This window comes from Pelecanus crispus, chromosome 22 (genome assembly GCF_030463565.1).
Source record: "Pelecanus crispus isolate bPelCri1 chromosome 22, bPelCri1.pri, whole genome shotgun sequence".
Lineage (NCBI taxonomy): Eukaryota > Metazoa > Chordata > Aves > Pelecaniformes > Pelecanidae > Pelecanus > Pelecanus crispus.
The window spans coordinates 1,803,792-1,817,703 of NC_134664.1; the positions used below are offsets into that span (position 1 = coordinate 1,803,792).

Sequence of the window (13,912 nt, forward strand, 5' to 3'; positions counted from 1 at the left end):
CCCCGCAATGCCGCGGCAGGATCTGTGGGTCGGCAGACGGGGCTGCTTGGGCATCGCAGAAATGATGCCAGTAAAAAGTCGCCCACTTGCATTTTAAGTGTCAGCATCATTCTGGAGCAGCAGATTCCTTGGTGGCCCACAGACCCCATGCTGCACCCAGCGGAGATCCCCTTGGGGTGACCTATGGTGAGAGTTAAAAATAAACCTAGACTAAGCCTCCTTACTAAGCTGTCTGTCGGGAAAACCATCAGAGTCTTTACAACCCCACTAAGCCTGAGAATAGCTGAATTGGGCATAGAAGGGGGTTTGCCAGGTACAAATAAAAGACCAAACCACGTGTGAGAGCAGTTCCAAGGCTGTTTCTGAATGCTGTTTGGCCTCCATGCTGCTTTGTCACCAGGTACTCGTGTTGGAGAGGGTGAAGGCTGGTCAGGAGACTTCCAGCTGCACAAGGTAGTAGGTATCTTTTGCTTCGGATGCAAGCGGAGTGGAGCTGTGATCGCTGCTGCTCACCTCCACGGAGACCCAGGCTGGGTGGGAGCTGCTGCTTCCCTGAGGCCAGATGCTGCCGTGGAGGTGATGGGCACCAGCTCTGCTCGTTTCCCCCATCCACCTCCAGTTTGGGAAAGAAAGAACACTGCGGGATGGAGCTCTGCCACAGGAGCCTGTCTGGCCCTCCCTGTACGCCACGGGGTCTCCAAAACAGACATCACCACAGAGGCTCAGAGGAGCTCTTCCAAGGATGCGACGCTTCCCCTGAGCGGCACCAGCATGCGAGGAATGCTTTCCTGGCCTGCGACACAGTGCCCTCTCCCACGGACGCTGCGCACTGCCAGGCTGCAGCCATCAGCAAAAGCCTTTCTGCGACCAGCGGAAGCTGGAGCATCACATTGAGGCGAGATGAAGGCTCTAAACACTGCACTGGCTGCTTTGGGTTGCGTAGGGGCAAGGGTGAACGTGTTGTGGTCTCCAAGGCACAAGGCTCATACAGGGATGTGTCTGAGAAGAGACGCTGCTCCTGCAAGGGGAAAGCTAGTCTGCATTCATCCCCGATTAGATAGGAGGGATGGAAACCAGCTTCATTAGTGCTGCTGCCTGTTTGGCTAGCGCCAAGATGCCAAGAATCCATCCATCCATCCATCCCACTCCTCACAAATAAGTGGACAAGGACTGAGGAGATTATTAAATCTTTATTAAAAGAATGTATATCGCAGCAGTGCGTTTGCGGGGACTCTGAACCGCTCCTTTCCGCAGCAACCGGTAGGACAAGGGGATGGATGCTGGGATCCAAAGATGAGACAGCTGAAGGTGCCTGTAATGTGCCACTGGCTGGGAGAATGCTCTGGCTAATCTGTTGAGACAGACACTGCAGGCTTTCTGTCTTGTCGGTGGTTTGGCAGCTTTCAGAGCAGTGACTTGTTTCTGGCTTAAATCATGGCAAGGTCGAGGGCTTCCAGCACTGGATTGCGGGCGCCGTCGGTTCCCCGGCTGCTGGCCACGCAGGCTGAACCTCTCCATTGGCATTGGTGGGTTTTAACTGAACCGAGCTCCCTGGGAGGGAATCCCTCCCTTTTGCAAAAAGCAGATTTACCCACGATATGAGTTGTCCTTGTCTGGTCTGCTGTGGCATGGGGCTGCCGGTGGATTTTGCCGTGGCCGTTGCAGCGGCCTTGCTGCCTGTCCTTCCCGCTGCCGGCGGCTGCCACCCCTCCACAGGGACAGCCAGACAGGCTGTGAATCTCCCCGGAGCGGTTGGACCAGGCTGTCAGCTGCGGCCATTTCCCTGATGAGCAAGCTGTGCTGTCCAAGGAGCGGATTTGTGTCCTGCCGTGCCGGCAGGCAGGCAGTGAGCGCTCCAGCGGCCTTGGCTTAATCTGCGGCAGCTGAGAGGCAGCGCTGAGAGCTGGGGGAAGAGGCGACTGCCAGGGCTGGCTCTCCGCAGGGCTGCAGGGTGTTTGCATTTACCCCTCAGCCTCTGAGATAAAGGTTTCTCTTTTTTTTTTTTTTTTTTTTTTTTTTGCTTTTGTTGATTGATGTTAGGAGTAACCATCCGCCCTCTGTGCTAGGAGTGGGAAGCCTGAGAGCAGCGTGCCCCGATACCATCCCCAAGACCCCCCGTCCCCTCCCGGCAGATCTGCTTCCCCCAGACAGACACGCGTCCAGCTGCTCTCAGCACGTGGGGCGTCCCCCGTCCTCCTGCCTAGCGGGATCCTTTGCCTGGTTATCCTTATAAATCAGAGTCTTTCCTGCTGTCTAAGCCACATCCCCTGGCTGCAGCTTAATCCTGGGATTTCTTACCCAGCCTGCAGCGACAGGAGGAACATTATTCCCTTTGTCTCTGCCGCAGCCATGTTTCGAAACCTGTTGCCATGTCTCCCCTCAGCCTCCCCTATTTCTTCATCCTTTGCTCCACAGCCCACGTGTTTAAGGTCTCTTATCTGAGTCTTCTTGTTACCATCTGGATACCTTCCTCGTGAGCCATGTCCTCATGGGGCTGGCCTTGGGATGGCCTTGCTGCTGCGAGGGGGGAGGACAGTTTCTGCGTCATATCGGGTGCCCTGACAGTGTGTTCCCCTTGTGAGGTGTTTGTTCTTTCTGCAGCTATCTGGTCCCAACTCGCATCCACCTGGTGATTCATTGCAACCTGCCGATCCTCTGCCGCAGAGCTGTTGCCCTTCCTCAGCTTGTGGGGAATTGCTCCGGCCTTGGGGCAGTGCTCTCCTTGCCAGGCTGCATCCCGTGGTCTCAGACATCTCTCCCAGGGCACTGGGATCCTTCTGAACTTTCTTCTGTCCTGGCTGGGGATCAAAAAATGATATGCAAACAAATGAAGCCAAAAAGGCCACAAAGTGTTGCTATTTGCCCAAGGGGTGCGAGGCTGGGGTTCAAAGGAAGGCGGCACGGGGATTTTGTGCTTAGCGTGGGGCTTAGGAGAAGCGAGTTCCCATCTGTTTCTCTGCTACGTGTCTCTGACGGCTTCGTCTGGCTCATGGTGCTAATTCTCCTTCTCCTTGCTCTGTTGCAGATTCTGCCATATTCCCCACCATGGGTGACATGAAAACTCCAGATTTTGATGACCTTCTGGCAGCTTTTGATATTCCTGACATTGACACGAATGAGGCCATCCATTCTGGCCATGAGGAAGCTGACGCTCACATCAAGCAAGTCCCCGGGGAGCCAGGACCCCCTGACCATGTCCTCCCCCACACGGACATCACTGCTGTCAGCGTGATCGTGAAGAACACCGTCTGCCCCGAGCAGCTCGATGCCCTGGATGGGCGCAGTAAAGATGGGCACGTCATCGGGCCCCGCTTGCTGCAGAACGGCTTTGGGGCCACCGAGATGCCCAGGTCCCCCACCTCCAGGTCTGTGGAAGCTGTGGCATCCTCCAACGGGGAGTGTTGGGTGAAGGAAAAAGGCCCCAAACCCCTAGATATCTTCTCCCATTTTAGCCCTGATCCCAATGAAGACAATGCTGCCAACCTGATTGACAGACCCCGGGAGTGTAAGCCGAAAGAGAAATCACTCGCCGTGCCCTCCTTGTCCCCGTCTCCCACTCCGTCGCTGGACTGCAAAGAGCCCATGGGAGAGAGCACGGAGAACCTGCCCCCAGCTTTCCCACAGTCCTTCGAAACAAGCCAGGCAGGGGGTGCAAACGGGTCCCCTCCTACCATCCCCTGCATCAAAAAAGAGGAGTCTGACTCAGAGGAGGTGGGCCGTGAAGCCAGCCCGAAGGGTTTGGTTGCAGCCTTGGGTGACAGTCCCTTGGATCACCTGAAATCAGTCACCGTTCGCTACTCCACAGATGATTCTCCCATCACGTCCTGGCCCGGTTCTGACCCAAACCTCGACAGCAGCACCAGCAACCTTCCTGAAGTGAAACGCTCGCCTGCCAGCCCCCGGGAGCCGTTCTTCAAGCCTTCCTCACCGGTGGTGCAAAGCCCCAGACTCCCCACTTCTCCAAAGCAGCTGGACAACATCTCCCTCAAGGAAGAGCAAGAAGTTCTGGAGAAGTCAATGGGAAGTCCGCAGAGTATGTCCAGTGCTGAGGAAGAGGAGGAGGAAGACGACAACAACAATGATTCCCCTTCGTCCAATTCTTCGCGACCCCTGAAAGTGCGGATTAAAACCATCAAAACATCTTGTGGTAGCATCACCCGGACAGTGACCAGGGTCTCATCAGATTCAGAGCCGGGCTCCACCAAGGGGCCGGCTGATCACAGCTCTCAGGATACCTCTCTTGAGGGTGCCGGCTTCTCAGCATCGGCAGAGAAAGAGGAAGGGATCGTGCTGGAGGTGCCCAAAGAGAAAATGGAGCTTTCCAGCCCCTTGAAAACCATCGAGGGGCCAAAAATCGTCAGTGTTCAGCTTGGCAATGGCACCAAGCTCAAAGGGACTGTCCTGCCTGTCTCCACCATCCAGAATGCCAGCAGCGCCATGCTGATCGCTGCCAGCGTGGCTCAGCAAAAATCCGTGGTGCTGCCGGCAAAGACAGGTAAAGCTGTGGCCAAGAACATCATCAATCTGGTGCCACAGACCCTGCCCAAAGCCGACACCAGAACCAACATCAGCACCGTGACGCAGACCACCACCATCACCACCACGGCCAACCAGAAAGTCAACGGCACCACAGTTGTGATGGTGCAGCCGCAGAAGCCTTCCCCTACCATCGCGGGCACGGTCATCTCCAGGAGCCAGTCCAGCCTCGTGGAAGCCTTTAACAAGATCCTCAACAGTAAAAACCTCTTGCCAACGTACAAACCCAACCTGAATCCTCCGGCCGACGCGAGCCTCACCCTGCCTCCCTTTGGTTACCGCTGCCTGGAGTGCGGGGACTCCTTTGCCCTGGAGAAGAGCTTGGCTCGCCACTATGACCGGCGAAGCATGCGCATCGAGGTAACCTGCAACCACTGCACCAAACGCCTCGTCTTCTTCAACAAGTGCAGTTTGCTTCTGCACGCCCGGGAGCACAAGGACAAAGGCCTGGTGATGCAGTGCTCCCATTTGGTCATGAGGCCGATTGCTTTGGATCAAATGATCGGACAGCCGGACATCACCCCCCTGGTCTCGGTGACCTCCTTCCCCGCTAGCAAAGTGAGTGGCGTGGCTCAGGATGCCCTGGCCACGGCCAACGGGGCTCAGGACCTCCCCATCCTGCCTCTGAGCAACAGCTCGGAGCAGACCAACTACAGCTGCTTCAGGTGCCTGGAGTGCAAAGAGCAATGCAAAGACAAAGCCGGGCTGGCCGCGCATTTCCAGCAGGCAGTGACCACGGGGACAACCAGCAGCACGGTACGTAGGGTGGGAGCGCAGTGGGAGTTGGATGTTAAAGCTGCAGCAAACCATCCCTAGGGATGCGGGACTGAAGTGGAGGGCTCTCCAAATGTGATCTAGGCAGCGCCTGCCTGTGCATGCCCAATTCCTCATAATGTAAAATTCGCGCAGGAAGGAGAATGCATGAGCCGGGGTTCGGTTCATGCCCACGAGGCACTGGGTGGAGGGAAGGGAGGCTGCTGTTGGCTGGTGATAAAGCTGCCCCAGGGGTGCAGGAGCCGGGGTGCGACAGGGAGGGAAGAGCCGGTTGCTGAGCGTTGGTGCCCTGCCTGCTGGTGCCCGCTGCGGGCCGTGGCTGACCCTGCAGAGCCGTGTTAGAGCCATGGGCGCTGCTTCCTCTTTCACCAGCTTGAAGCACAAATGGAGTCTGGAGAAACCGGGGGGGTGTGTTGGTTTTTTCCCTCCGCCCCGCTCTTCGAGGGCTAACCTTGAGATCCAGGGCACTTCCTGCTGCTGCCAACACATCCTGGTTTGCTGGGGCAGGCAGCATCCAGCAAACATACAGGATTAACGCTGCCGAGGGATGACCTTTAAAAGGCAAGGTGGGAAAACAGGTCCACAGAGGACCCCTGTCCTCCCTGTGGCATGTCTTCACCTTTCCCTTTGTCCAGACACGTTCAGCCCCCTCGGCCTCCTTCGCACAGAAGGAATTTGCCGTTTCCTGGTAACTCTGTTTACTTTGAAGCTGCTGCTGTAGGCAGGACGCTGTTCAAACGCAGATATTGCGGCCCTGCTGCTGCTGCAGAGTTGGGCTGCTTTCTGTTTGAAGGTCACCAGGAGCTCCGAGATTCACGTGCTCATATGGATTGTCCCAAGGAGCTTTCTTTTAACGGGAGGATTTCTTAACTCCCATCCCCTCTCCTAGCCTTGGTGTTGATGTGTTTGGGACGCAGTGAAGACAGGACGTCCGCACTGGGGCTGTGGCAGGAGCAGTGAGGGGGCACAACGACAAGCAGATCAGGGACAGGAGAGCTGGGGGAAATCGTCCTTATCTCCCCGCAGGCACCTCCTGCCTGTGAGTGCGGCAGCAATTTTCTAGCTCAGAGAGCCCATCCGTGGGGAGCGCTTGAGCTTGGAAATTCAACATAAAGTTGCTGGCAGGGCAAAACCTGTTAACAGCCTTCACCTAGCCAGAGTAGCTTTGTCCCTGTACCCAGCAGACAGACTCCTCCCTAAACCAACACTGCCTACAAACAGCTTTTTTTCCTTTAAAAAAAAAAAGAGACCCAGAGGCTTTCCTTGGCACAGCAAGGGATGGGGATGGCTGAAGCTGTAAGCCTCTGTAATCGTCTTTTTCACCTGTCAACCCCTCTCCCTTCCTGACATGCCCCCTGTCCCTGCTCCATCTCCCGGGCTGTCTTTAGCTGCCATTCCCTGTCCCATTTCTCATTCCCTCTTGTTGTCCCGCTGCCAAATTCACCCTCGGGTCTCTCTTGGCAGCACTTCGGACCACAGTCTGGGTACTGGCAGCGAGGGGAGCCTGAGGACAGCTCGCTGTGCGTGGCATCAGGCTGGGGGCTGCTCCTCTCCTTCCTCACCCCACCTTTGCTCTGGTTATCGCACCTTTCAGGGCAGCTCCTGTTGGAAGCTCTGTCCTGTTTCCTTGAGACCTGGTCAGCTTCTCCCCTTGACATCCCCATGTCTGTATCCTGGCGTGGAGTTGCAAATAGTTTTGAAACAGTTTTGGCAGCTGGTTTGAATACGCCCCCACTCCCTCCAGTAAAACTCCCTTGCCGAGCGGCAGGTCCCTGGCTAACCCTTGGCACGCGCTGCATCTGGGACCCATCTGTGATGAAAAGCCTGGAAAAGGCATCTTGTCTGCTTGCGAAACACCCTCAACAATTACCTAGCAAGCTGGTGCAAGCAGATTATCTCCTAAAATGTGCCCTGCAGAGTCCCGGCACTTCTCTTACCCCGGCAGCACATGGCTCGGAGCCCTTTTTTACACGTGGGTATGTGCCAGGCTGAAGCTCTCGATGCTCTTCTCTCCCCCAGGTTTGTACAACGTGTCCCATGATCATGTCCAATCGCTGCAGCTTTAATGCCCACCAGCGGATGCACAAAAACCGGCCTCCCCACGTCTGCCCGGAGTGTGGAGGGAATTTCCTCCTGGCGAACTTCGAGACCCACCTGAAGGAGGCCTGCCTGCACTTCTCCCGTAGAGTGGGGTACAGGTAGGGCACCGCGGCCCGAGCTCAGGACAGAGGGACCTGGGGGGATGCCCAGGACCGAAGCGGGGAGTCCCAGGTCTGCGGTGTGTTTCCATTTTGCAGATGGGGCAGGAATCCACATTCCTTCTCCTCGCCAGTGCTGGGTGCAGGGCTGAGGCTGAATGTCTCACTTCACCCCTTCTCTGGTTCTCACCCCTTTAACCCCAGGGGAATTTCCCTCCTCCTGGGACCTCCTGGCCACTGTTTCACCTCAGTCACAGCTGGCAGCGTCAGACCTCTGCGAATCACCCCCTGCTCCTTCTGATGAGCTGCCTGGGCCCTGGATCCACCAGCAATGGGCAGGACTGGTTACCCCAAACTGGAGTCCTCCCAGAGCCCAGAACTGGTTTGGATCCTGGGGTTTGCTGGGGCAGGGGCTCTGCCCAAGTCCTGTGGTCAGGGAGCTGGGGGCCCTTGTGCTCCTCTTTCTCTTTGCTGTTAGCTCTTGGTGTGCACCAGTCTCAGGCATGGCTGAGCTCCCCTGCGCCGTTTGTCCCTTGCCTCCCGCTCTCCTCCGCTCTCCAGGTGTCCCAGCTGCGCTGTGGTCTTTGGCGGGGTCAACTCCATCAAGTCCCACATCCAGACCTCCCACTGCGAGGTGTTCCACAAGTGCCCCATCTGCCCCATGGCGTTCAAGTCAGCCCCCAGTGCCCACGCGCACGTCTACACGCAGCACCCCGGCTTCAGCAACCAGCAGTCCAAGTAAGTGTTCCCTGTGAGCTGACATCCCAGCAGATCTCACTGGGAGAACTGGGAGCGTCCTCAGTGGGTGGGACGTTGGGGGAAGAGCTCACCACCAGCATGGGGAGCTGCATCCGTCTCTTTTTTATTTTCCATCCCTTGGCATGGGTCAGACTGCCCGGGGCTGCTCTCAACCCTCTTGCCAAAGGGGTTCTTCCAAGATTCTCTTGATGCAAACCCGGGCTGCGCTGACAGTGGTGTTTTTTCCTCCAACAGAATGATTTACAAGTGTGCAATGTGCGACACAGTCTTCACCCACAAGCCCCTGCTCTCCTCCCACTTCGACCAGCATCTGCTCAACCAGCGGGTCAGTGTCTTCAAGTGTCCGGACTGCCCGCTGCTCTTCGCCCAGAAGCGCACCATGCTGGAGCACCTCAAGGTAGTGCTGTGGCAGGGCTCAGCGGTCTTTGCACAACCTGTTGATGTTAGTCTTTGAGAACTGTCCTTCACTAGGGGCTGGATTAGGGCTGTCAGTTCATCACTGATGCAGCAGGACCCTTGGATCTGGTTCCCTTGTCCCCCAGATCCCCGCCCCAAAGGCTGAGGAGATAAGCCTGTCTGTGCAGGCTGCGGCCTGGGGGTGGGCAGGCTTTCCTTCCAGCCTGCTGCAGTGCTGGGGGGAAAACCCCGCCCCAGACAGCTGCCAACACCTTGTCTTTGCTCTCCAGAACACTCATCAGCCTCAGAAGCCCAAGGAAGACCTGGCAAAGAAGACGGCCGTCCTGCTCACGCCAAAGCAGGAGCCTGTCGAAACCCCCGTGTCCAAGATCTCGGAGGAGTCTTCGTCCTCCACGGAGGAGGATGAGCCCCCCAGCTCCCCAGAGCTGCGCAAGACCAAGCGAAGCCGCTTCCAGCGCAAGACGGTCAACAAGTCAAAGGGCAGCGGGTGGACGTGCGGCGTTTGCCACTCCTGGTTCCCAGAGCGCGATGAGTACGTCTCCCACATGAAGAAGGACCATGGCAAGGTGAGGAGAAAGCCGGGGGCTCCAGCTCCAGCTCTGCCGAGCCCTTGGGAATGTGGGCAGGGAATGTTTATGGCCCAGAGCAGTGGGGCAGGACACCTGGGTTCCTTGCTGGGCCGGGGCATGTTCTGCTGCAGCCTGGACATTACTTCTCCCCCCAGTACGAACTCGGTCAGGGTTGAGGTTTTGGGGAGTGGGGACGTTGCCTATTCTGGTGAACAGCAAAGACCTCTCGTTATCCATTACCATACTCATTACCCAAATGTGCACCTGTGGGACGGGCAAGGAGGGGAAATCTGAGGCAGCACCGAGTTCCCACGTCTGGCTTCTCCACTCAAGTGGGGAGCCCCGCTCTCCGGCCTCTTGCCTCCCCGCGCAGTACCCACCTGCCTCTTTGTTTCTTGCAGTCGGTGAAGAAGTTCCCATGCCACCTGTGTGAGCGTTCATTCTGCTCCGCTCCGAGCCTCCGGAGACACGTGCGAGTGAATCACGAAGGGATCAAGCGCGTCTATCCCTGCCGGTACCCACAGCACCTTCTGGGTTTGGCTGAGAAGAGGGGTCTGGTTTAACAGGGGTGACTCTGGATTCCTTCAGTCAAGCTGTTGTGGGGAGGATAAAGCTACAGATGGTTGAAGCATGATGGGGATTGAACAAGCGTCTTGGAAGTGGGAGGGAAAGGAGGCACCAGGAAGGACTCCGGTGTTTTATACCCTCTAAAAGAAGGTGGATGAGCACGTCTGTGGTTAGAGCTGGGGGTCAGGATGCCAGAGCCAAGCTTTCCCGGGGGAGCCAGGGCTGGAGCAGGCCTGGGGCTTGGCTCCTTGCTGCGGAGTATCGCTTCATTGCCTCCCTGCTCTGGCCCTGCAGGTACTGCACAGAGGGCAAACGGACCTTCAGCAGCCGGCTCATCCTGGAGAAACACATCCAGGTGCGACACGGGATCAAGGTGACCGACCAGACAAAGAGCCAGGAGGTCGTTATCGCCCGGCTAGGGACCGGCGCCGCACAGGTACGAGGAGTCTGTGGTTTCTCGGGGTGCTTGCAAAGGGCTGGAGCCTTGCAGAGGTTTTGGGCAGGGTTGAGGGCGTCGCCGTGAGCCCCGAAATCCGTTTGCTCCTGCCTCCACGCGTCCTGCAGAGGACTGGCAGCTCCCTCCCGCTGTGAGGCCCCGCACCTGCTGGGTGGGCACAGGCCCCGTCTGGGCACAGCTTGCTTAGCTCCTGCCTCTCCCTGCCAGCACAGCCGGGGCTGAACTTGGCTGGCTCAGCCTCTCGCTGTGTGCTGGGAGAAAAGGGAAAACGTCCCCTCTTGCTTAGAGCTGGCTTAGCAGCTGCCCCAGGCTGCGAGGGGCCTGACGTGAGGGGCACCTGCAAGGCGAAGGCCGTTGTGGGAGCCCCTTGGCTGGGGTTACCGGCAGGGGCACAGCTCTTGGGGCCGGCCAAGGCCCGTTGGGCCTTTATCTGAGCAAATATCTGTAGGAGCCCGTTGGGAAATCCCCAAGGAGGCTGGGTTATGCCAGGAGCTGCTCAAACCAGGCACCTGTTAAAGCTTATCTGAACCGTTCCCATAGGTGTCCAGTCGGAAGCGGAAGCTGTCCTCGGACGAGGGCGACTCGTGCAGCGAGGAGCCCGACAGCACCACCCCTCCCTCCAAAAACCCCAAGGGTGACCGTAAGGCCCCCTTCCGGTGCCGAAAATGTGGTTACCTTGCCAGCAGCTCAGCCGACTTCCAGGAACACATCCCCCAGCACCGGACTGACGAGAGCTCCCACCAGTGCCGGGAGTGCGGGCTCTGCTTCACCTCCCAGGTCTCCCTCAACCGCCACCGCTTCATCACCCACAAGAAGAAGAAGGGAGCGGGCGAGGTGGAGGAACCAGGGCCCCGGAGTCCCCTGGAAGGAGGCGCCCAGCATGCGGCCGATGGCAAGCTCTCCTGCAAGGTGTGCGGCCGGTGCTTTGACAGTCAGCTCAACCTCAAGACGCACTTCCGCACCCACGGCATGGCCTTCATCCGTGCCAGGCAGAACGCGAGCCCCGAAAACTAGGGCCCCGGCAGAGGGGGAACGAGACATGTATATAATCAGCACAGAGCTCTTTGTGACGGAGGCTGCTGGTGCCCACCCGGGCTCCCCCTTCCTCCCTCCCTCCTCCTGGGCAGCGTTTCGACATGGGCTCGGATAAAGGAGCCATGAAGAGAGATGAGAGCCCGGCTTGCACGATCCGGCCTGACTCCGTGTGCTGGCATCCCCCCTGGGCTGGGGGGCTCAGTGCCCCCTGGTTTGCCGGCAAGAGCCGGGGAAAAGCAGGATTTCGGCTGCCTTATTGTACAGGAGATGAAGGGCAGAGCCCAGACTTGCTGCCCTGCTCTCGGGGAGACCAAATGGTTTGTTCACTGTTCGCTGCTCTGTCCTCACGCGGGGACGTGACCTGCCCCACAGCCACTTGTGGCTGCGGGGAGGGACAGTGGCCTTCCTCCTGCGGGGACGAGGATGGGAGAATGACACCTCCCGCCCCATGGCCAGTGTTGGCAATCCTGAGTCACAGGCTTTTCTTTTACACCGCACCGTGGGTCTCTTCCCGGCCGTGGTGTTCGGGACGTGCCGCGGTGGCGGGGAAGCCCGGCCGAGGCAGCGGCAGCCCCGGGGAGCGCTGGAGCTGGGCAGGACCTGGGGGCCAGGGGAGACTTCTCCATCACAGGACAGAGACCTCTGTGCTGACAATAATGTCACAGCAAAATCCACCTTTTTTTTTTTTTTTTTTTTTTTTCCTTTCCCTTTTGAATGTTGCTTATATTGTGTTTTGCCGGGAGCCGTGGGGGAGAAGCCGATTCCAGACTCCCGGCTGGTCTCTATCGTCACAGAGATGCCCCGGTCCCATCTTGGCTCCGCTTGCCTGCCGGATGCGCAAGGTCCCTCTTCGCCATCACTTGCACTAACTCGAGGCGGCGCTGGCCTGCGGACGCTCGTCGCTTCGTGCCCCAGGACGGCCGTGCTCGGGGCCCTGGCTGGCACCCTTCCCCAGGGAGGAGGAGGAGGAGGAGATTTTTGTTCGGCAGCGGAAAAACAGAAACCCAAAAAAGGCCTCTGGGTGAGATCGGTGCAAGCCTGGTGGTGCCCCAGCACCATGAAGCTGCACCGAGTGTTTGCCGGCGCTGCAGCGAGGGGGGATCGCCCCACGCCCACCCAGGATCCGTGCCGGCTGCTCTCGGGTGAAGGCCGTGAGGAGGGAAAGCCGCTGCCGGACCCCGTTACAGACTGAAACACTGACGGTGAGTCCTGGGGGGGCTTTTCCCAGGGCGCTGGTGTCACCCACTGCCGCCCCCCTCGTCCCGCCCGGCTCCGGGAGTTGGGAGCTCTGCTACCGCCGGGCCTGCAGACAGGCTCGGCATCGCCAGCTGCTCCTCTTCCTCGGCAGTGCCCTCGGCGGGCGCAGAGCCGCTCCTGGCGTGGCTCAGGACCGCGGGGCTGGCCCGGGGTCCCCCATGGCCACTGTGAACCAAGTCCCCACGCACACGCATGTGCGAGAGCTCTGCCCCGGCACGGCAGGGTCTCGCCTGCACCCCGTCCCCGTTACCTTTGGGGAAGGAGAGGGAAAAAAAAAAAAAAAAAACCAGCCAGAAAAGAAACTTTCTACTTGTTCTGTTTGTTTAGCGCCTGTGCTTGGGGTAGGGTGTTTGTGTGAGTAATTATTTCAGTAACTTAACTTTGGGCTCCTTCTTATTTCCTTGTGAATAACCTCTAACACGCTGTGTAAAGTTGTATCATACACTAAAAGTGACAAAAAAAGAAAAAAAAAAACCAACAAAAAAAAAACCAACCAACCTGCTGTTGTGATTTTGGGTTTTGTTTTGGTTTTTTTCTTATTATTTTCTGGGGTGGGGAAAGCTGGTTTGCTGGGGTTCGGGTTTGGGGGTCCCCCCCCCCTTTTTTTTTTTTAAGTGCAAGGGGGGTAGTCCTCCCCTCGCTGCAGGTGGATTCAGCTGACCGGCACACACAGAGGCAGGGGGGGAGCTTTTAAAATAAAAGGAGAAAAAAATAAAAGCAACCAGCGGTTCCCACAGCCCCTGGGCCAGGTCACCTCCCCGCCCCCCGCCCCGGCGCTGAGCCTCCCTGACCCCCCTCCAGCTGTATCGCGTGGGGCTGTGAACGTGTAAATGATGTTTAATAGAGAAGAACCTAAAGTTTCTACGAGTTTTAGAGGAAGGAAACAAAAGAAATTGCTTTGTAATCTCGGTTTTCAAGCACTTCAGTGCCTTTAGATCGACTTCTGTTAAAGTGGGCGGGGGGGTGGGGTGGGGGGGGCTGTACACTTGTTTTTAGGGATTGTGATTATGCTACATTAAAACTACGGGCACTGCGAGAGGCTCTCAGGTATCCTTTATTCTTGTAGTAATAATGCAATTAAACTTTTAGTGGTTTAACCCCTGCTGTGCCCTGTCTTGCTTACATGGCCCCGCGTGTGTCCCGGGAGGGGTCCTGTGTCCCAAAAATGGGGGGGGAAGGGGCTGAGTGCCCCCCCCCCCCCCCCCAATCCCTGCTTGCCCAGAGAGGCCTGTGGGCTGCTCTGCACCCCCCCAAAGCTGGAGTGGGGGACCCCCCCCAAGGGCTGTGATTGCCTGTGACCACAGTTTTAGGGTGCCCTTGGCGTGGGGACACCCCCCCCCCCC

General features: G+C 57.8%; 1 protein-coding gene across 1 annotated transcript; it reads left to right on the plus strand.

The window, feature by feature from the left end:
* Positions 1 to 2,692: 2,692 nt before the first annotated feature.
* ZNF687 (zinc finger protein 687) lies at positions 2,693 to 11,291 on the plus strand. Its single transcript, XM_075724268.1, has 9 exons — positions 2,693 to 4,195; positions 4,262 to 5,292; positions 7,330 to 7,508; positions 8,070 to 8,246; positions 8,502 to 8,664; positions 8,954 to 9,250; positions 9,655 to 9,767; positions 10,115 to 10,256; positions 10,818 to 11,291. The coding sequence occupies exons 1-9, from the start codon at positions 3,046 to 3,048 to the stop codon at positions 11,289 to 11,291; spliced, it is 3,726 nt and encodes a 1,241-aa protein (XP_075580383.1). The 5' UTR covers positions 2,693 to 3,045.
* The last annotated feature ends 2,621 nt before the right edge of the window (positions 11,292 to 13,912 follow it).

What these genes read in the sequence shown, in the direction of transcription:
- ZNF687 (XM_075724268.1), top strand. Translation starts at nt 3,046, where the DNA reads ATGGGTGACATGAAAACTCCAGATTTTGATGACCTTCTGGCAGCTTTT. An exon ending in TCCCGTAGAGTGGGGTACAG is followed by an intron (nt 7,509 to 8,069) that starts GTAGGGCACCGC and finishes TCCGCTCTCCAG; the next exon opens with GTGTCCCAGCTGCGCTGTGG. An exon ending in AAGCGCGTCTATCCCTGCCG is followed by an intron (nt 9,768 to 10,114) that starts GTACCCACAGCA and finishes CTGGCCCTGCAG; the next exon opens with GTACTGCACAGAGGGCAAAC.